This window comes from Malania oleifera, chromosome 13 (genome assembly GCF_029873635.1).
Source record: "Malania oleifera isolate guangnan ecotype guangnan chromosome 13, ASM2987363v1, whole genome shotgun sequence".
Lineage (NCBI taxonomy): Eukaryota > Viridiplantae > Streptophyta > Magnoliopsida > Santalales > Ximeniaceae > Malania > Malania oleifera.
The window spans coordinates 79,963,321-79,985,558 of NC_080429.1; the positions used below are offsets into that span (position 1 = coordinate 79,963,321).

At 36.3% G+C, this 22,238-nt stretch overlaps 1 protein-coding gene across 1 annotated transcript in view; it reads right to left on the reverse strand.

Annotated features, from left to right (window-relative positions):
- Window positions 1-250: 250 nt before the first annotated feature.
- LOC131146126 (G patch domain-containing protein TGH) overlaps window positions 251-22,238 on the reverse strand; it is a 43,350-nt gene continuing 21,362 nt past the window's right edge. Inside the window, exons 5-17 of the mRNA XM_058095480.1 lie at window positions 21,994-22,055; window positions 21,803-21,877; window positions 20,479-20,630; window positions 19,126-19,201; window positions 18,951-19,037; window positions 18,727-18,804; window positions 10,525-10,669; window positions 6,928-7,417; window positions 6,412-6,696; window positions 6,235-6,306; window positions 5,490-5,618; window positions 4,820-5,020; window positions 251-1,567 (exon numbers count right to left, since the gene is read on the reverse strand). Coding sequence (XP_057951463.1) covers window positions 794-1,567; window positions 4,820-5,020; window positions 5,490-5,618; window positions 6,235-6,306; window positions 6,412-6,696; window positions 6,928-7,417; window positions 10,525-10,669; window positions 18,727-18,804; window positions 18,951-19,037; window positions 19,126-19,201; window positions 20,479-20,630; window positions 21,803-21,877; window positions 21,994-22,055 — 2,626 coding nt within the window. The 3' untranslated portion in view covers window positions 251-793. The remainder of the gene's footprint in view (window positions 1,568-4,819; window positions 5,021-5,489; window positions 5,619-6,234; window positions 6,307-6,411; window positions 6,697-6,927; window positions 7,418-10,524; window positions 10,670-18,726; window positions 18,805-18,950; window positions 19,038-19,125; window positions 19,202-20,478; window positions 20,631-21,802; window positions 21,878-21,993; window positions 22,056-22,238) is intronic.

Genomic DNA, 22,238 nt, shown 5'->3' on the forward strand with positions numbered 1-22,238 from the left:
TAAAATTCAAAATTAAAAGACCTCCCTAAGAGGAGGGTCTCGCAACCCTACCCCTATTTTAAAATTTATAGAAAAATATATTAAATTTTATTTAAATTAACATAAATTTAAGTATATATTTTAAAATCCATGCTTTGAAACCCAGCTTCCAACCTCTATGAATTTGTGGGTTCAAAAAATTTACACATGTTATTTTGCATATCTCAACAAATTTAATCAAACTAAAGGGAGATGAAAAGGGAGTAAGATAGAGATGAAAAGATGTAGACATTCTCTTTTAATGCAATTCTACATTGCATTTTACATAACATTGAAAAAGACTACAATTGAGGAACAACAAAATGTATATGATGAATGTAAATAGGAAGACACAAGGCAAGACATATGGGAGTCTTTTCTCCTAATATATGTGTGTGTGTATATATACATATAATAGATACGGCGGGGTGTTGCAATCACCACCGCTCAAACCTAGCAAGCACAGCACAGAGCTTTGCGGGCATGGACCACGTTGGCACTCCCCACAGCATTTCTCGTGTCTCCATTGTTGAGTTGCAGCAGCAGAATCATTTAAACAGGCCATATATGTACATCCTTTGTGTCGACCACCCTGGTGCTAAGAGACGAAAAGAAGCAACCCCACCAACTCAACTACAGCAGTGGCAGCCGCTTGAGCAGTAAGCAAACTTTTCAGACCTTCCCATTGAATGATGATTCCATTATGATCATTTCTAATTTGAGATCTAATTGATATTTTCCAATTGGAATGGAGCTTTATGGAAACCAAATTTCCTTAGTCCCTCCATTTCCGTTTCTCCCTTCCAGTTTCTGTACGTTCTTTTCCTGTACCATGATGAGAGGATCTATTGGGAGAGTCCCTCCTTTCACGCTTATGATGGTGCTTTGAGTGTCTTCGGCTGCTGCTACTTCCCCGAAAAGATTCTTTCTTTCTCCCTTTTGAATGGTATTGATCTTGATAATCACCAGACAAATCACTTTCTGAACTACTGCTTTTTCGCCGATGTCGTGAAGAATGTTTTCTACTCCTTTCATCTTCTGATGAAGAACTTTTGGTTCGATTTTTGTGGTGGTGTGTGTGTTTTTTAGCCCTTCTAACTTCAAGACCCATATTGCCCTGCTTAGGTTTATTAGACTTATTTTTATAAGAATCAAACTCCATTTTGCCACCACTTCTGTTTGGGGATCCATCTGCATGCACGATCTCTGCATGGTGTGGTTGGCCAAGTGACAATCCCTGAATCATGGGGGTTCCACTAACCAGACTCTGTGTGGATGAATCCTTACTATCAGTTGGTAGGATGGTAGTATCTCCTCCGTTGGCATTGATGCTTTCCTTCTTAGGAGCTGGCGCCTTGGCTTTGTTTACCGAGTATGGCACATCAGGGGGGACCTCTAAGCCTAATTCTTTACCCAAGGACTGCAAGAAATCACCTGCTATAAGACGGTTTAGCGTTGCATTAGCAGCTTCAACCTTCCTTTGTGGATCCCCCACCTCGTCGGGACTAGATTTTTCCTCTTCATCATCTGAATCGTCAGAGAAAATAGCCTGCACAAAGTGGACTATCACTACCTCAAAAAATAATAATAATAATAATAATTCAAAAGCATACCAACGTAAAGCATGCTTATATAAGAAATCATTTTTTGCATACAAATTGTAAAGTCACTAGAAAGCAGAGAATGTGTCACTATAAATTAATGTGCAGATGGAAGATTACAAGAAAAAAGAACCAATAAATATTTAGTATAATCCAAAACAAGTCGCAAGAGAGCAGTGCTGAAAATGCTTTCAGTATATAACTAAATTACCCTATGCTAGGAAATATAAAGAGATGCCTCAGAATCAAAAGATTTAACAAAAGCAAGGTAAATTACCATATCTGTAGTACCTCAATTTTAGTGAACTTGTACATACTACAGAATTGTTACGATTGATTACCATGTGATTCTTAAGAGCAAGTCTTTAGTTATATTGGCTTAATCCTTGATAAAGATAGAAATCAAGATGAATTTCCCATTAGTATGGAATAAATAAGTGAGAAGGCAATTTGGGGCTGTCATTAAATTCATATTATTGACTAAAACAGAGAAAATTTTACATGATAGCATGACTACTGTGCTTTGAGAAATTTCACATGGCAGCACCCATGATTTTCTTTTGTTTAGAAACAAATGCTTGAATGGGGCTAAATAAAATCAGGATTAATTTAGAAGCATATCCTTACAATGAGTGCAAATAAAATAATTATGTAGACAGATTAAGTGTAAAATGGCCAAAGATAATTTAGACAAGAATAAACATAAGATAGCACCAACAGAGCACAATATGAGCCAGATGAGATGGTTCATCAGATCAAATGACTCAACAATAAAGATCACATTGCAAAGGACTATAAAAGACAATAGTTTAATCTGGGTTCAGATAGCAGTCACACAGAAACGGAGAGTGAGGAGGAAGCCAGATAGAAACTATGACCAAGAATGATGAACTCCGGCAATACTCTTTCATTGCCAGTTCCACACTTCCACAATAAAGTGGAAAAATTTCCGCCAATCAACAATTGATACTGTTAAATCAAAAGTTCAATGATGGATGAGTCATTTCCTTTCCCCAACAGGCTAGAAGTGCCTCTTGAATATATGGCCTCAGCTATCCAAACCTAAACTACATCATGTTCTGTTATTCCTAAAAATGTATCTGACCAAGTTAATAGACTGGTTAGGAAATTTTGGTGGGGACACACTGAGAAGGGCGAAGGAGGAGGTGTGGGGTGGATATGGAAGCATTCAAGCTGGTCTCGTTACAAAACTATGAAGGCTCATTCAAAATCCATCACCTCTAGCAGCTTCAGTCTGAAGGTCAAATACGGCAGCAAGTCAGGCCTTCGTTTTTATAGTGCTAGACCTTGCTCTTGGTTCTGAAAAGGCTTAAGTTAAATCTAAAGGTATTTTAGAAAGAAGCCTCCACTGGGTGTGGGAGCTGGGAATTAAATTAGTTTCTGGGATAGAACCCTGGATCCATTCAAACACAACATCTAGAATTTACATTAGGAAACCATTTAACTCTCCTTTGATCTGGGTTGTGATTTTATTAACAGTGCTTGTAGGGAAAGGAATCAGGAAAGGATTGTGCATTGACTGCCCCCTTCCCTTGAGGAAGTCATTGCTCGGGTTCCTCTCAGTTGTGTCTCTTCAGATCCATTCAGAAGATGCGTGCATTTAGAAATATGATAGGTTTGGGATATAGAATGTATCTGGCTATTGAGTAGCCTTGGACTTCATGGTAAAAAATGGAACTGGCAGGGTATTGACATCGTGAGCTGTTTCTCCTGCACTATGAACTGTATCAAGAAATTAAAAGTCATCCGTATAAAACATTTTATTTGGAAGCGCTGCCACGACACCATTTTGATGGAAGAACTGCTCCCTAGAAGGAACCTGAACAGCAGCTCCCATTTGTGCCTTTTGCAACTCAGAGGGGAAGACCATTGAACATCTTTTCCTAACATGTAACTAGCTCAAAAGGGTCTTGTTTGCTCACAAATATTGCTGTAAATTCAGCCCAACCGGGACAGCTTTTGCAACTAGTTCTTTCATTTTAGGCAAACAGCTCTGGAGAACTCTAGGGGAACATTTTAGTATTCAAAGTATGATCTTGTGGGCAATTCAGAAGGAGAGGAATGCTATCACTTTCAGCAATCGAAGGCAACTAACCTTTTTGTGGGACCTTTTTTTTGGATAGCTCATGGTCCTCGAACTCAAACTACTGCTTTGGTGGCTCCTACCATTTGGATCTGTTACTGGATTTTTTAGTAATTTAGCATTATTAATACATTATTGCTATGTTAGTAAGCGTAAGAGTATTATGGTCATTACAATCTGCTTGACAAATATTATAAAAGAGAGAGAGACCTATCGTTGTGATTAGGTCTTCCAATTTACCCAATTTTTCAATAAGATCAATCACGAAGCATGGAGGGATGTGCTGGTGACTGGACATGCAGTGATTCCGCTGTCATGGCAGCAATCGTAGGAGCTTTAGCTGCCCTGTGTTTCACAAGGAAAGTGGGTGCAGATAAGGTCATGCTGTAGACTAGTGTGGCTCTTCTCTATGGCTAATCCTTCCTTTCAAGGAATTCCTTCAGCTGATAGCTGCATTCTCCTTTGTTCTACCTTCTATCCTAGATGTAAAAAAACTATGGCTCACCCAACACCTATTTAGTCTCACGACATGTTTATTAAGAGATGCCAAGAAGTGGCCCAACCTCCTAGGTTGTTGGCTATGAGGCTTGCTTAGTTTAAACATTTTTCTGTTGCTTATCTTCTTAAATAATAAGTCTTAAAATAAATAATAATAAAATATAAAAAAAAAAAGGAGAAGCGATCTCTTGAGAAGACAACCAATACCCATCTCCATCTAGAAGGGCGAGGAGGAAGAATACTATAAACCATTATAACTCACATAATCATAAATTTTTAAAAACTTAAATTGAACAAAAGATCAAAATGGGCTTGTGTAGCTGGGCCTATATAGCCAATGCTTTGTTAAGATGATATAATATATAACAAAATGGAATAATCATATATAATTGATTCCAACTAGTTAAGCTAGGCTTTGTACCCATGCCACCACACAAATGCCCAGTGAGAAAACAAAATAGTAAGACATCCAATAAGATATAAAGCAAATGAAAATCCATGTCCAATGTGACAAATTCAAATATTAAAAACCCATCTAATAACCATCAGTTGAAAAATAAAAGAATATGAAACATAGTTTGGCAGAATAAGCATTTACTTTGTAGAGATCAACTGGTCTCTCCACATTTTCAACTTCCAAATTGACTTCTTCCTTCTCAGCTACTTCCTTGTTTATATCGGATTGAGACACATCCAATGGCCCTCCATCTGCAGTTTCTTTGAATTCAGTGGCTTTCATTGAATCCTCTGTGAGCATGAATGTGTCCATCTTGCTCCTCATTCGGGGAGGTGGACGTGGCTGTAAATGGAAAGATTGTATATCCTGAGTTAGTGTAATTAACAGAAACATCTAAGAAAAGATTTCACATAACAGCTTTCACAATCAACTCAATGATTTGGAAATGCACTTTATATGCATTCAAGAATTAGAAAACAACAGCAAGTTGCTAGCTACCTCATGCATGCAAGCATAGAGCCAGATAATGAAACTATCCCATTGCAAGATCAATAATTCCAACAGAATTTCCAAGGACATCTTCACTGGAAATGAGCAAGAATAATCTAGAAGAATTCTATCAAGGTTTGATAGCCTGAATTGACTAGTTTGATATTTTTGGCTCATTTGGTGATATGCAAATGGGTTCTAGCCATGCTAGTAAAAAATTGAAAAGTACAACTTAAAAAAAAAAAAAAAAACATACAATGAAATTTTAATTTTTGAAAGTTTAGACAGAATGTAAGCAAGAGACTTCAGAATATAAGAGTACCTTCCCCATATAAGGATCAACAATATTGAAGCGCTTGCACAGAATAGGCGCAGGTTGCCACTGAAACACTTCACGTTTTGGGTAAATTTTCCTTGTTGTCAGACCTTCAGCCTGAGAAACTTTATCTCGCTGTGTTCAAGCATTAAGAGAACAACTCAAGTCCAATGCTATAGAGTTCCAAATGAAAATTATTACTTTCAGAAAGACCAGTGTTTTAAAAGACAAAGGTATAAGGCGAGGTGTTTTAACACTTAAGAGACGAGGCATAAGCCATAAGGCGCTGGGGAGAAAGCCTTTATAAAACTATGTAAATAAATCACATAAATTTTAAAACTTAAGAAAAAATTAAGAATATCAAAATATAATGTACAAAAAAAGTCAAATATAATTTGCAAACTAGTTGTCGAGCATTCAAAGTTATTTTGTAAACATTTGAGGTCCAAGAGTTTTAGAAATCAACTGAAAATACGACGTTCCTTTTACTTAAACATGGACTTAAAATTTTCTAGCAATTTTAACTTCAGAAGCACACAACCAAAATGAGTAAGCCTCAACTAAAAAGGTGCAAAAGGTGTGCCTTTTGTACAAATATGTAAGCCTCATGGTGTCATGCGTCAGCCATTTTAGTATTTGGTATTTTAGATTGAGCCTCAAGGCATTTTATGCATGCCATGCGTATGTTTGAGACGAGCCTTGATTGAGCACATTGAGAAAGACCAATTGATGGAAAACTCCTGATAAATACCTCTACTCCACCAGATGTAAACTGCATCCCTGCAGTAACTGATATCCCCGTAAACTGAGTAACTTTATCTTGCTGTGTTCAAAGATTAAGAGAACTTGAGTCCAATGCGATAGAGTTGCAAATCAAAATTATTACTTTCAGAAAGACCAACAAAGGAAAACACCTCATGATAAATACCTCTACTCCACCAGATGTAAACTGCATCCCTGCAGTTGCTGACATCCCCATAGATTGTTCGATAGAAAGATAACTTTCCTTGTCCCATTTCCCTCTATTCATTGCCTCTACAGCAGCCTCAAAGTCCAATCTCTCACGAGCACGAGCAGCCTCTGACATATTACTAGCCCCAGAAGACAATGTAGTGCGAAGCCCTCCCTGATACTTCTCCTTAAGAAACTGCTCGAATCTTTCCTGCTTTGCAGGATCATCTTTGAAAGGTTTTGCGACTTCTGGGAACTCATTCTAGATTCCAAAGGAAAACAATAAATAACTAAGTAGAAATTTCTTTTTTATACACAAAATTTTAGAACCCAACTTTTGTTTTTACGTTTATAGGAACAAACCCAGTAAAACATGAAATGAAAATTACATCAAACTCCAACGTGAAAAGGAAGCATATTAATTCATTTCAATATAGACTAAAAACATACATAAAAAATAAATAAATAAATAAATAAATAAAAAGGTACTCACATGTGATGCAGGTTTAGTAAACGTATCTGAAAGATTGAGTTGCAGCTGAAGCAATCCAGCAGAAGCAACAGATGAGCTTGACTCTTTGGGACTTCTTCCAAGAGGCCTTTCTCCTAAAATTTTGCCACGGGTTTCTGCTGTTAATTTCTGCATGCACTGAAATGATTTCCCATCTACTTGTATCTTAGTTTGATCAGTACGCTTTTTTCGCTCCTCCCACAGCTTTCTTGTATAATATTCATGGCCATTACCCCCAGTCAGAAAACAAAATAACGGATTTGATTGATTTTTTTCCCTGGAGAGGTCCTCAAATAATTTCCCACACCGAGCTACTAAGCTTGCAACCCCCTCAATCAAAACTTTCAGATTATTATCACCAGGGGGAGGAACCTCAGGAGGACCAAGATCCGCAAATTTGTTATCAGTCTCAAGAGAAGCAGGAAATTTGTGGTGGGGTACAAAATCCTTTGGAATTACAGGAGGGTCAAATCTAAATAAAAATTCAAAAATTAGTAGCAAGTCATACGAAAAAAATAATAATAATAATAATAAACAAAGGAGCTTAAATTAAACAAAAATGTACAAAAAAAAATCAATATTCAAATTTATGACTGCCTGCCCCTTGACTCACTCAAAAATGCAACAAATACAAACATTTGACTTTAATAGCTGTACTCATCAATGTTTTAAAAGGCTCAACTGAGGCTCGCCTTAAGGCAAGGCATGCCCAAAATGCCTTGAGGCATAGCCCACAGTACAAATACAGAATCCTGGAAAAGCAAACATATTACGCAATGAAGCTGGTCCATTTGTACGAAGGTGCACTAGTTATGCCTTTTTAGTTGAGGCTTACCTAATTTGGGTGTGTGAATTTAAGTTAGATTTAGTTTGAAAATTTTAATCAAGTGCTTATGCACAAGGAATGTCCCAATCTGAGTAGATGTATAAAACTGTTGACACTCAACTTTTTCCAAAACAATTAAAATTGCATTTTAGATCATGAAAATAATTTGAACACAAATGTTATGGTTATCTCTTGGCTGATTTACTTAATGAAGTCATGTTAGGATTTTTAGAACTGCCAAGTGCCAACTAGTTGCAATTTAATTTTTAAATTTTATCTGTAATTTTCGTTTTTCTTTACTTTTTTTTCAATAATAAAATAAGATATATTAAGGTAGAGAATGTACAACCAAGGCAAGGATACTAATTCCTCAAAAATACAAAAAAACAAACTATAAAAGAAAAAATAAAAAATAAAAACAGAACGAAAAATAGAAAATAACAACAGCTAATATCAGCAGAGAAATCCCCTCTTTAAACCCTTCCCATCATAGTTCACTGAACATTTCAAATTAGCTGATTCCCTCTTACCCTTTTTCACCCTAGACTTGCCACCATCAAGCCTAACTTCATTACCAACTTGATCAAACAACATGATGCCCAAGTCACCAAAAACCTCTACGAGTTTCAACACCCTTCTCAAGAATTTTGTCTTGAACAGGAGAGGCAAAATTCCATCCTTCACCATTTTAACTTCTTTGGGACCTCCTCTTTAAACGGATTAATACCTTATAAACTTGTAATGGAGGAGGCGGCACGTAAGTTAAATCTCCAAGACTATCAATGGAAGAATTGGAGGAATATCCACACTGTTCCCTAATATGGTCCAATAATAGACCTTTTTTTCAAAATCACTACTCCCTCTGTTGTCCTCATCTGAAACATCTCCCATCTCTTACTTTCCTTGCTCAAAAATTTGCCCTCTCATCAATTGGCTCCTCCCGTATACTTAATATCCCTTTAGAATCCCTCTTTATAATTTTATGTGTTTTCTCACTAGAAAACTCTCGCTTATCTTCAACATATTTCCTCCCTTCAAAACCCATTTACATTTCCTTACAATGAGCATACCACTCCTCAAGTTATTCAAATAGACTCCCTTTCCAACTTGATTTCCCACCGAACCAAAAATGAAATCCTGATTCTCAAAATCACAAGAATTAAAATTCTTAAAACCAAACTCCTCCCTTACTATCCTAGAGCTCCCCCTAGTGTCATTTTCCTCCAGCCGAGGAGAAACGGCATCCCTATCAGGCCTTGCTCCTTCCATCTCCTGCACTTTACCTTTATCCAAACATCCCTCATCATGGCCATCAAAGATGTTATTACAAAATACCAGATCATCTTGTACACCATTAGGAGATGGAAGCTGTTTGATTTGTTGCTGCTTCGAAGGGCGATGACACCCCCCCAGGGTATTCTCCTTAGTCGTAGATGAAGAGACTCCCTAAACACAGGCTCCCTTATGTTCAAGGAACTGTAGAAACTCTTGGGCCTTCTTGGTTGAGTGGCCTTTCTGCTCTTCTGATGAAGCTTCCCACCAGCCAAGCCCAGTTTTAAATCAAAAGACAGCTTTTAGGCCTCCTTAACCAATAGGCCCAATACAGAGTTCAATAGGCTTGGCTCTTATTATTTTCAAACAACTGACCCAAATCAATGTTAATTGATAGCAGGCCAGGCCCAAACCACTCTTATCTTCTTCAACCGATCTTCCACCCAAGAAACCCTAGCCGCATCACTCTTCATCTTGCAGTGTTCCACATGAGAAACCCTAGCCGCCTCTGTTTTCAACTGCTCAGTCAGCAACGTAGCCTTCAACATCGTCGGTTGTTCTTGAGAAGCTAACTGAATGAACTCCTCTTGTGACCTTCCCCTGCAACGAGCACAAACCATTTCTGGTATATTCTTAGCAACCAATCTACCTTCACCCCTGCCTACGCTTCTAGCAACAACCTCACTCCAAGAGCGATTTCCTTTGATCTTTTTGCTGTCTGCTCCATTCAAGCTTCCGACAATAACTCTCCAAACCAGCAAAGGCATCCCCAAACCGAGACCATCCTTATCTTTTCAGCCATTTAGGAACAAAGATGGAATACTTATTTCCCTTCCATCCTTGTCCTAATTCCAAGAGTTTCCCTGACCTAGTGGCATGAATCCCCATCGAACAATCAACATAACCCACCCTGAATCTTCGAAATCACTTGCCCAAACTACCAACAATATCTGAGAACTGCTGAGAAAACCATAAAGCTGCTCTTGCAGAGAGTCAAGCCCAACGATTTCATTTTCTATTCTTCTCAAGAACAAACAAAGCTCCAACCTTCCCAACCTTATCCAGCCTCAAATCAAAGGATTTCCCTTCAATCTGGATAGAGAGAACCCCCACCATCACACCTAACTAATAAAATGAAATAGACGCAAGAGAGAGAAGAGAGATGAAAAGGAAAATGCACAAGAAAGAAGACCATCATGAGAGTTTGTGCCATCCATCACGAGGATCCTGGAATAACTTTTGGTGTTTTCGATAAACGTTGAAAGCCGTTGAAGATTCTTTACCTTTAAAAATATATTTAATTTATACATATTTTTATGTAAAACATAAAAAATTCAAAAGGTTTATACCTCAATGCCTTGAGGCCTTCACCTTTCAAACTGTTGGTAATTATTGATCAATAAAACAACACAAGTAGTGACCACTAATATGAGACAACTGCTTCAACTTAAGTATGCAAAAAAGCTACTAAAAGCAATTACCTTTCTAGCTGGTAGTCAGAACTTGATGCAACTTTAAAACCAGGCAAAATACCCTTTTCCTTCCCAGCCAACCTTTGCTTATGATCAGAACTCAATCTTAAAGGCTCTTCAATCTCTTGTACATATGTATCCTCATAGTCATAGCCTGAACAAGAAGTTCACTTAGAACATGCAAGATAACAAGATATTGAACTTTGATTAATTCGCTAAATGACATTGTACAGACAGAATGTTGCGCAACATCATGGAGAGATAAGTTCATTCGCAAAAGTGGTATCAAAACTTAAGAGGTCAACACGTATTTTTCTCCCAAAAACAAATAATTAATTTTCTAAACCAAGATGACACTAAGCGCATAGCCATTCTCTCATTGTTTTCAGATGACAGCAAACATTCTATAAAAAAAATTGATGAAGCACAGCCACCCCTTTCGTCCTTCAAAAGCCCTCACAGACTGCAATGGAGACAAAGTGCAAGTACCTAACAGTTTCATTTTGACTTTCTATCGAGCAAACTGGGACCTCCTCGTGCAAGACATAAACAGAAATTTTGATTATTTTCACAGAAAAGGCAGATTAGTGGGCAGCATTGCCCAGCTAACCAAAAAGGCATGGGCCTATAGCATCAAGGACTCTTGCCCTATCAGCATTTGTGAGTAGTATCTATAAGATCTTATCCAAAGTCCAAGCTACAAAGCTCAAGAAAGCAATTCTGGGAAGTTATTAGCCAGCAACAACATGCTTTTGTAGCAGGCAGGCAGATCAGGGATGCAGCCCTTGTTAAATTTGAAGTTGTAGATGCCCACATCAAGGCAATGGAAAGAGGAGTGTTTTGCAAGTTTAGCATGGAAAAATCTTTTGACCATGTGAGTTGGGATTTCCTCCACATTATCAAAAGAATGGATTTTGGGGAACGTTGGTGTAAAAGGATCCAATACTGTGTTACCCTCATCAAGAGCATCTCTCAAACCTCCCGGTCCATTATATATCCCTCTTCCCCCTCCCTTGCTCAGTTTCCTAGAGATGGGATAGCATTCAAAAATATTTCCTTTGGGGAAGCATGGGGGATTTAAAATACCATCTTGTCAAATGGGGGTTGTTGAGCAACCTATTTAAAGTGAAGGCTTGGGGTTAAAGTCCCTCTTCACACTTTCAACGAACCCTCCTTGGAAAATGGCTTTGTAGGTTCATGAAGGAGAAAGACCATTTTTGGAGAAAAATCATTGCTTCAAACTATGGTCTTGACCACGATGCTTGGACCCCTAAAGAAATTAAAGGATTATATGGTGTTAAGAGTTTGGAGTTTCATCAGATGAGGCTGGGTAGATGTTTTCTCTCTCATGAAATTGACATGAGAAGGTGTGTCCCTTCTCCCCTTAGCACAAGGATTCCTTCTATATTCAGCTTAGCCTGTGATTCTGAGACAAAGAATCTCTAATTTAGTAATCACCTCCAACTTTCAGCCAATGGGGTTTCAAGGAACATTCCCTTGGTGAAGAATGCCTATGATTGGGAGATTGATCACCTTGTGACAAAACAGCTGCTTGGGATTCAGCTTCTGCTACAGGAATCTCACTTCACTGCAGCAGCCAGGAGCAGGTTCCTCTAGAAGCCTATCTGAAAAACCGCTGCCACTCTAAAGGTAGCATTTTTTTTTTTTTTTCGGCATGAAAAACAACTCTTTGGAGTCCAAATCCTTACAATAGACAACCTGCCAAAAAGGAGGCTGTTAGTCAACAGATGTTTTTATGCATTGAAAATGCTGAGACAATTCAGCATATCCTATTCATTTGTTCTTGGACCAGAAATCTTTAGGATCTGCACTGATCAGGCTGCAGTGAGCTATTGCCAGAACATTGGAAGAAGTATGGCCTTAGAAAGGCATTCGCTCAACAAGGAAAGACGGATTCCCCTTACCGTTTTGGGTTATGTGGAGTGAGAAATAGACAAGCACTCAAAGGATCAACTACGCCCTTACATATTATCAAGGATAGATGGACTAATACTTTTAACTAGTTAGTATGGTGGCTTCTTTTTTATACACTCATACAATTTGGATATTAGCATTCTGCTAGGAATGTGATTCTGAATTTGTTAATGATAACCAAACGACAGAATGGGAAGTTGGGAACTGGGGCCTGAATTGATTACATGTGGTTCGTCAACAAACAAAACACCATGTTAGTCTTTGTTCAATTATTTTTCCCCAAAGTTTAATTGTTTGAATCACACCTTTTATTCCATACAAAATATCACAATTATGAATCTCTTTTGTTTGTGTGTGCGCACGCGCATGTATAAGTACGAAAAATGCTTTTTTTCCCACTTAATTGTTTTCTTAGTCATTATAATCTTGTTAAAGAACCAGACAACCAAATCACTCCATCGTCTCCAGAGCTTTTCCAAACTTCAACAAGAGATACCATATACTCTACAACTTCTCCACTTTTGGTCTTTCCTAATGCATATTTCACTTCACTTGCTCTAAGTTTAGGATGTATCTTTCAATTTTTAGTTTTTTCTTCATTTGTAGATCCTAAATTTAGGCTTTTCATCATTGTTATTAACAAGCTAATTAAAAAAGTTTTCCATCCTTGCTTCATATTTTCTTCTTTAACTACAAACTGTTGTCCTCAATTTCAATACATTTGTGGGTCTTTACTTGTTTTCCTAGCCCTAGCAAGCTTTTATATTCCTTACTCCCTACTTTTGTTTAGTAAGGTATACTTTTTATCATATTATCTTCCAGAATGTTATTTATACTATATATAAAACTACGAACGGCTTAAATCATTTTTTTGACAAAAAGATCCTTTATCTTTTATAAGTAAGACAAAACAATAATTTAAAAAGAATTAAACTCAAATGAAATTAGGCCAATTACACTTAAAAAGTTTATTTTATATATTTTACACTTTGGACCTAAAGAATAATCACATGTTTGGTTAAAAAAATAAAATAAAAGTAAAACTATCATAAATATGAAAAAAATGAATGTATATCTTTTAAAAATGTAGAACAGATAAATCTTTGCATCTTCTAAAACTATTGTAAAGTTTTTAGATATCATTCAAATGAGCAATAATTTGATTACTAGAAAGATAGATATTAGGAATGAAACTAAGTCCTAGAAGTACTCTTCAAATAACAAAGGTCAAACTTATTTGAAATTAGAAGAAACTCATTAATTGAACATTAAGTACACAAAAAAAACATTTGTAAATATTTTAGTTAATAAATCCTAATTTATATAACTAGTTAGGTAGTGACAAAATTATTTAATTATGCTTATGAGTCTTCTAGTACCACTTTAGTATGATTAAACATTTTTTTAATATTCTATAAATCAAAAACATGACACATAGACACACGATACAAAAAGTTGATATATTCCTATTAAAAACTAAACCAAATTAGATAAATTCGCATTTAGCAATAGCATTTACAAGATTTTAGCTAATGCATTACTATTTATATAAATGGTTAGCTACTGATACATATACGAACTATGCATCAAATAATTGAATCATGCTCATGGGTCTTCTTCTACCACTTTAGCATGTAAATTAAACATTATTTCAATATTCTATAAATCAGAAGTGTGACTGAAACACATGATAGAAAGAGTTAAATTATCAAGCTACAGTAAAATGCCTAATTTCATTCAAATGAATAATAACTTAACTTCTGAAAGATAAATGTTAAACATAAATATAGACCTAAAAAATCAACCATACTTGAATTAGAAGAAACTCACCAGTTTTCAAAAAATAAAAAATGGCAGATATAAATATCAACCGTACTCATCTGTCACGTACTTATCAAACTTATAGCAGAGTTGCAACAAAATCTTGTTTGATTATGTAATTTAAATTTATAGTTAAATAACCTAACCATATATAAGAATTTATTATTTTCTGTTGATGATTGTACAAGTGGCATCACATAACAAGCACCCTAAAATGGATCAAATTAGTGAACCAAACATACCCTCTGCGAATTGCCCAACAGGCCACATAGCACCCCATCCTTGACCCTAAACATCCCCATTCCATTTCCACGCAACAATGGCCTTTACTTGTATGTGAGAAAAGGAATGCCATCACTCATGACATGCCAAGAAGAGAGAAGACTTCCTCCCCATCCTTGACCCCAAACATCCCCATTCCAATTCCACGCAACTATGCCTTTACTTGTCTGGGAAAAGGAATGTCATCATACAAGACACACCAGGCAAACCGAAGACTCTCCCTTCCTCCCTCCGCCCCCCCCCCCCCCTCTTCTCTCCATCTCTCTCTCTCTCTCTCTGGCACACAAGGCCACGTAACACCACATTCCATTTCCACGCAACTATGCGCTTTAGTGTCCATGAGGAAAACAAAGGGTTGGCATCACCACATGATCTCTCTCTCACACATCCCATTTCCAAGCAACTATTGCCTCTAGTTGTCCTTGGAAAAAAAAAGGGATGGCATCACACATGACATGCCTTTACACAGGAAGACATCCCACCATGATCCCAAAGATCCCCATCCCATGCAACCATAGGCCCTCTCTCCCTCCCTCCCTCTTCCTCAGCCACTACACATCACAAAGTTGGGCACCTTAGACCTCGATGCAATTTTTCAAATAGAAAGAAGCCCCTCATTATCTCCAACTGTTGTAATTTTTGGACAGTAAAGTGCTGTTAAAGGCCACTAATTGCCCACCAAAAAAAAAAAAAATCTTTCATATAAAGCAGAAACACAAAGAAAAAAAAAAGGTACAATGAGGCATCGACATTGGTGACTCGAGCAAATTTGAAACAATTAGTCACGAATCAAGAAGCAAATTATGGTTCAAGGACCATTTGATTATATATTAGAAGTTTGGAGCACAACAGTAGCAACTATGACAATCTGGGGAAAAATTAGAGTTGTACAAAAAATAATAGCTGGATTTCCAGATTCAAGGAAGCAAGAATTGTCAACCTTGGAAACTACTGAAATTCATTAGATGAAAACAGAACTGTTAAGGACTTGAAGAAAAGAGGGTTGGATATAAATTTCGACTACCAAAGTCCACCGAACAAAAAAAAAGATGGTTTTTTCTGAATGTTTAATAACAGAGCTTGAACAAATGAGGATATAGAAACAACACCAACTATTGGACAGACAGCTATAAGCAGATGTATAATACAGATCAAAATGTTGAGCAACTAAGAAGTAAGAGACAACAAGTACAAAAGTTAGGGCCCGTCTGAATACAGTAAGTTGCATTATGCATATTCTGTATTCAAAAAATGCATTTTTGATAATCAACTTTGAGTTTAGTTTTCTAAAAATGAAACTAGAGAATTTATTTGGATAATTCAAAAATATTTTTTTCTCTTATGTTTTTCAGGAGGCTGGCCTCAGCATTAGGTGGGGGTGCTGGTGGCAGTCAGTGACTCAATAGTAGGTTGTGGTTTGGCAGTGGCAGTGGCAGTGGCAGGTGATAGAGAAACAGAGGTGGGTGGTGGTGGCCGACGATGGCAGCGGCTGTTGATGAGCAACAGTGGGTCATGGTGGTTGCAACAATGGTTAATTGTTTAGAGTCACGGATGTGTAGTAAGGAGACCTTGGACTTAAAGGTTCATTCAGGCTCCAACCATGCAAGGCATCTTTTATAGGACAAAACAAGCCAAAGCAAACAATCCTCACTGAAGTTGGGCCCAATACCATTACATTTGGTATCAGAACCACCCCAGGGTACTATCATGTGGATAGATCCTACACAAAGGTATGGGCCACTCTAACAAAGGAATCAGAGATTGAACTAGAGAGCATGTATGGTCCTACATTGGATGTGTATTCGGGAGATCTCCGGCTAGTAAGGTTGGGTCAGACTCCAACTATATGAGGCGCCTTTTATAGGACAAAACCATAAGGCTGAAAGGCCAAACAGGACAATACCTCACTGAAGTTGGGCCCAAGACTGTTAAACTAATGACAGGAGTGGTGATTGGTAGCAGGGTGTGGTGGTGTGATGAGAGGTGATGACTGATGAGAGGCGGTGGCAAACAAAGGTGGGTAGCGGCTGGTGGTAGTGATGGTGTTGAATGGCGGCCAATGGTGGTCGTGGTGATGGGCAGTGGTGCATGGTAGTGCGGTTGGAAGTATTGGGAGGTGGTGAAATGTAATAAGAATGGGTTCAGAGTTTTGGATTGTATCATGATTCACAAAAAAAGATTATTTCAGGATACAATACTAAAAACAGGTTTGTACAAATGACTAAAAAACAAACACATTTTTTTTGTACTTCTCGTTCCCTTGTTTTTGGACACTGTTAACTAAACAGGCCCTAAGTTCAATAAAATTGAGAATGTTAAGATGGATAAGCAGTAAAACTCTGAAAGATAAAGTACAGAATAAATGCAAAGGATTTCAGTTCTATATTTTAAGTTTATTAGAGACTGGTTGGTATTGTTTTTGTTTCTAGTTTTGTTGCTATTCAGCAACAGGTTAAGACAACGCATTTGTTTGTGTTGTTGGATTTCTATTTCTGTTGTCAGCTTTTTGCAAAGATTAAAAACCATATCTTATGAAATTGTGGTGGCAACATGTTGCTACAATACTTTAATATCCAAAATTAATTTTTGTAGATTAAATCATTCAATGCAATCTATACAAAATTTTTAACTAAAATCAAAAAATAAAATGACCATGTGAAATGAAAATATAATTAAAATTAAAAATACACATAAAATTTCTAAAATTTTGAAAAAAAAAATATCATTCAAAAATTCATTTTTACCATTTTTCAATAATCATATAAATTATAAAATAGGATTGTTCTTAGAGAATATACAAGTGAGTCTAAATATAAATTATTATAATTAATTTCTATTTTATTATACTTTTTTACAATTTATTATATTGCATTTTTATTATTAATCATTTTTACTGTCATTTGATTCAACCACAAAGACGACCATGAGTTCAATTAGGTTTCTAATTTGTTTTAGTTCTAGATATATTAACCAAACAAGTTAGTAGCTTTCCCTTTCTAGTTCTTGTTACTGATTTTCAGTTTTTCATGATTTTGTGTCCATAATTTTTTAAGTACCAAGTGCCCCATTAGTTTTTTGTCTGCTATTTGTTTGGCTTCTATTTTCTTATTGCAGTTTTTCCCCTGAATGCGTCTTGTGTGTGTGCGAGTTTTTTTTTTTTCTTTTTTCTTTTTTTTTTTTTGCCAAAAACATTTCTTATTGTTCAAAAAACCACGCTCATATTAAGTTGGGAGTAACACTTATGTCAAGTTTGGTTTGTGGATTGGAATGACATAGGAAAGGAATCGAATGAAACTTTGAATGGGGAGCATGAAGAATTCAAGTAACAAATTCGATTCCATTCCATTCCTACGTACCAAACATGTAATTATGAGATATACAAGGAAAGGGTGATTACAATGGTACAGGCAATTGCTAGTGCACTAGAGAAAGAGTGATTTACTATTAGACTTGTAACAGATTACTTGAGAACACTCCAACTTTCAAAGGACACCGTCCAAAATTAAGCAGAATTAGTAGAAAAGATTCATGTAACCAATCCTAACTAGCTAGACAAGGTAATGCTGCCGTTATTGTTGTTGTAGGTGTTTCCTTGACAACCGATAAAAATGCTTTCCAAACAAACACTGCTTCAATAGATTCATCTAAAAAAGTAGATACCCCCCCCCCCCCCAACACTCCCGGAGCCTCCAAAGATGGAATGGGCAAGACATCAACTACACTATATTTACTAAGAGAAATGAACACCTAAGATGGACAAGGCCTGGCATAGAAAAATGAAACAAAATAAAACTATGTGATCATGAAATAGAAAGAAAAACGAATTAATATGCACCAGGCAGCATGACATAATGGTCCAAGATTTAGAGCTAATTAAAGGTTCTGGTCTCAACCGCTTCCAAGCTTTGGTACCCAGTAACATCATCAGAAGTTTGTGTTCACATTATTGGAATGAAAGTTGATAATCTCAGAGATAACAAAAAGATGCTACAACCCAAATTAACCTAATAAGATAAACTTCAACAATAAAGAAATTACATGTGTATTTACAGAATATTGCCATGCATATAATGAAATTCTTTTATTAACACCCATAGAACTCAACAAACAATATCATTATCATCAAGACTCATAACTCTCTGCTAATTTCAGCCAGGTCATAACAATACTCACTAGTGGCATACACGTCCTCATCTTCAGCATCAAGTTCTTCAAGTGCTCCAATGCCAAAACCAGGAGCAACATTTCCTGCTGATGAAATCAAGTCAATGAGATAAATCTAGAAACTTAGCTCCAAATCCATGAAAGCAAATAAAAGCAACCAAATAAAGATAGACCTGAAATTATACAATCAAAATAGACATGTAAAGAAATTTGAATAAGATTATATATCTTACACTTGAAAGAAAAAAGATTTTCTTTCGTAAGAAAAGCTTCTTTATATCTCATTTCCTTATTCCCTGCTGTTCGTGATCTTTTCTTTTCTGAAAATAGGTCCATCAATATGCAATGGTGTTACCAACATACAAATCATCTAGCAACAACCAAACTCATTTCAAGACAATAACCCACCCCTAAACTCAGGAGCATGCTTGAAAGGATCGTAACCTAAACCATGCAAGTCTTGTTTTGGGTTGAGTACATAAACCTGAAATGAAAATATGGAAGACAGTTTGAACTTTATCAGGCATTATGGTGAAAAATGAAAATTATAAAACATTTGGAAGATCAACTTAGAAATGCAAATTACTAAATGGATTGGACTATAAATAATAAAAGAAAAAAAATATTTTTTTTAGTGCAAAAATAATATATTAAGACAGAGAAAAAGGAGAATTACAGCCTAAGAGAGGACAAGAGATCCTCAAAAGAATAAAACTAAAGAAAACAAGAGGAAAAGCAAGAAAGGAAAAAAAAAGTTAAAAATCTTTAAAAAGAAATAAACTAGCTAACCCTAATTAAGAAAACCTCTCTTTAAGGCCCTTCCCTACACAATTAATAGAGCAATATAGTTTTTCCAGTTCCTGCTGACCTTTAGATGCTTTTCTCCTAGCCCCATCCAACCGAACTTCATTCCTTTCACAATCTCCCAACCACAAACCCACTTCATCTAAAAGATTTTGTGCAACCACATCCTGCGCACTAACCTCCTCCACAAGAGAAGGTAATAACCCATTCCTACTTTCAATTATTCAAGCCCAATCTACATCCAAGCCTCCTTCATCAAAAATAGAAATATCCTCCAAACCTTCTAACAGAGGAGGCACATAGGAAAGAACCCCAGGTGCATCAGAAGAGTCAGGCACATAATGCATTTTTTCACAAATCTCATCCAACAAATAACCACTATTATAAGAAAAATAATTATCATACACTGTCCTTGTCCAAGATATCTTCTCATTTTTTTTTTTCCTTCCAAAAATGATTTCCTGCTTTATCAAAATCAGAAGAAGAGCAATTCTGAGATTACACAACCTCCCTCATCTATTTTCAAAAGCTTACCACGCTGAAAAAAGGATGGTATCAGAATGAAATTGACCAACAAAAGCACTAGCACCTCAACAAAGGTTCCATGGACTTAAGAATGCAGAGCATTCTTTTATATTGTCAAGTCCATGTAACTTGCATGACAAACAAGTGCAACTGTGAAAAGAAAATTTTCAAAAGATTTTATTCTTTAGTCCATGGAAACTTCTACAATGTGCAATGCCAACATGGGAAGAAAATCAATAAAAAATCCTTCTAAGTTCTCACGTCCGTCGAGCCTTTCTTGAGATACTAGTGTTTTTTCATATAGAAAATTACAGAGAATAGAGATAATCATTGTATATCTATCGTTTTTCATTTATGAAGAATTCCATTGCCAACTTAAGAAACAATGTACAATTGACTCAATTCACAGGACCAAGGTGGATCATCGCTAACCGGTGTGCTTTGTGAAGACTGAACATCATCCTTAGCAGGCAGCTCCAGATCATTTACAAGGTCACTCTTAACATGCTCAGAATCAACAAGCTCTGCCGTTGCATCATCAGAAGAAAGTGCTAGAAAGGCTTTTCTAGCTTCTCTACGAGCATCTGTTAGTAAATTGCAACAAAAAAAAAACTGGAGATGATTTCAAATTGACAAAAAAAAAATTCAAAAAATATATATGTAAAAACAAAAAAGGGAGCTCACTAGTTGAAGGAAATTTGATTAAGATCAATTAAATTTTTGGATGAATATATAAAAAAAACATGCATTTATAAGAAAAATAAGGATTAAATATAAACATAGAAAACTGACATTGTTATTTCCCATATTAGTTTGTTTAATGGCTTGTACATTTGGACATGTACAGTTGTAGATTTTGCAGATTTCTACTTTCTAGTCGCTTTTAAGTATTTTTGTAAATGGGCAGTTGCCTCTTGGTGCCCTTACATGACTATTTCTTTCTTTTTCTGCACGAAAAAAAAAAAAAAAACACATAGAAGTCCCAAAAGAGAACATGTATATACCCAACAGATAACACCAGAAAGTGATAGGTAAAATGTCTGAATATTAAACTCTTCTGCACATTCAAAATATATGGGACCACCAGGCTAATATGGTTATTGTCAAACTCAGAAACAAGTGAGAGCACACACAGAACACACATTTCCCTAGCTGGAAAAGAGTTTAACAGTTGTTTACAGGGGGAAATTTCCTGGAGTATTTCAAAAATTTTTGGAAATTATTGTAAAATGTTTCAGAAAATATAGAAGAAAAAACCATCAACTGTGTGATAGAAAGTATCTCAAAGCAACAAATGTTCGTACTCAGGAATATTACAAAAATAAACAAAAAAACCTGCTGTGATAATGCACTATGCTCACACAATTGCATGCCAAATCTGAAGGTAATACAACACAATTATTTTTTGAAAAATAAAGATTAAAAAATTCAAAACAGACTAAAATATAGCACCATACACCTTCTGATTTCAGGTACTCTGCATATGTAAAATGCATACACCATACTCCACATACCATTTATATCCAAACTTTCATATAGGATGAGTTAATGCCATGTCCCACCATACCATACATAGATCCACACATTCACTGCATTCTCACATTCAAGTTCAGACACAAAGCTCCCTTAAAAAAAAATAAAGATTCCAAACAATGCAACAGAAGAATAACAGACGACACAAAGGACAGTAGGACAAGGATGGTAAGACATTACGACTCAGATAAAATGCAAGATGGTTAATAAGGAAGAAACATACCATACAGTGAATTGGTATGTGAATTCCTAATTGAACGACCATGCCGCCATCCCATCTTCAGCAGCAATTTCACACCTAATCAAGGAATGTGTTGGAGACATTAAAAAAAATAAGGACGAATAACAAATACAACAATGATGACCACAGAAATGACATAGAAAACACTGTTTTACAAATCAGCTAAAACAAACCAATGGATTCTGCGGCTGGAAGGACCAGTTCATTGGGCACAGGTCCAGGAATCACTGATGGCCTGCAATGTTACAAACACACACACATCCCCCGGCCCCCCCCCCCCCAACAAAAAAAAAAATATTAAAATAGGCACACTTTCTCAAACCAGGAAGGAACATACATACAGAGCTGAAAAAAAAAAAGAATCAAGAACACAAAATATATAAATAAATAAATAATAATAATAATAATAATAATAATA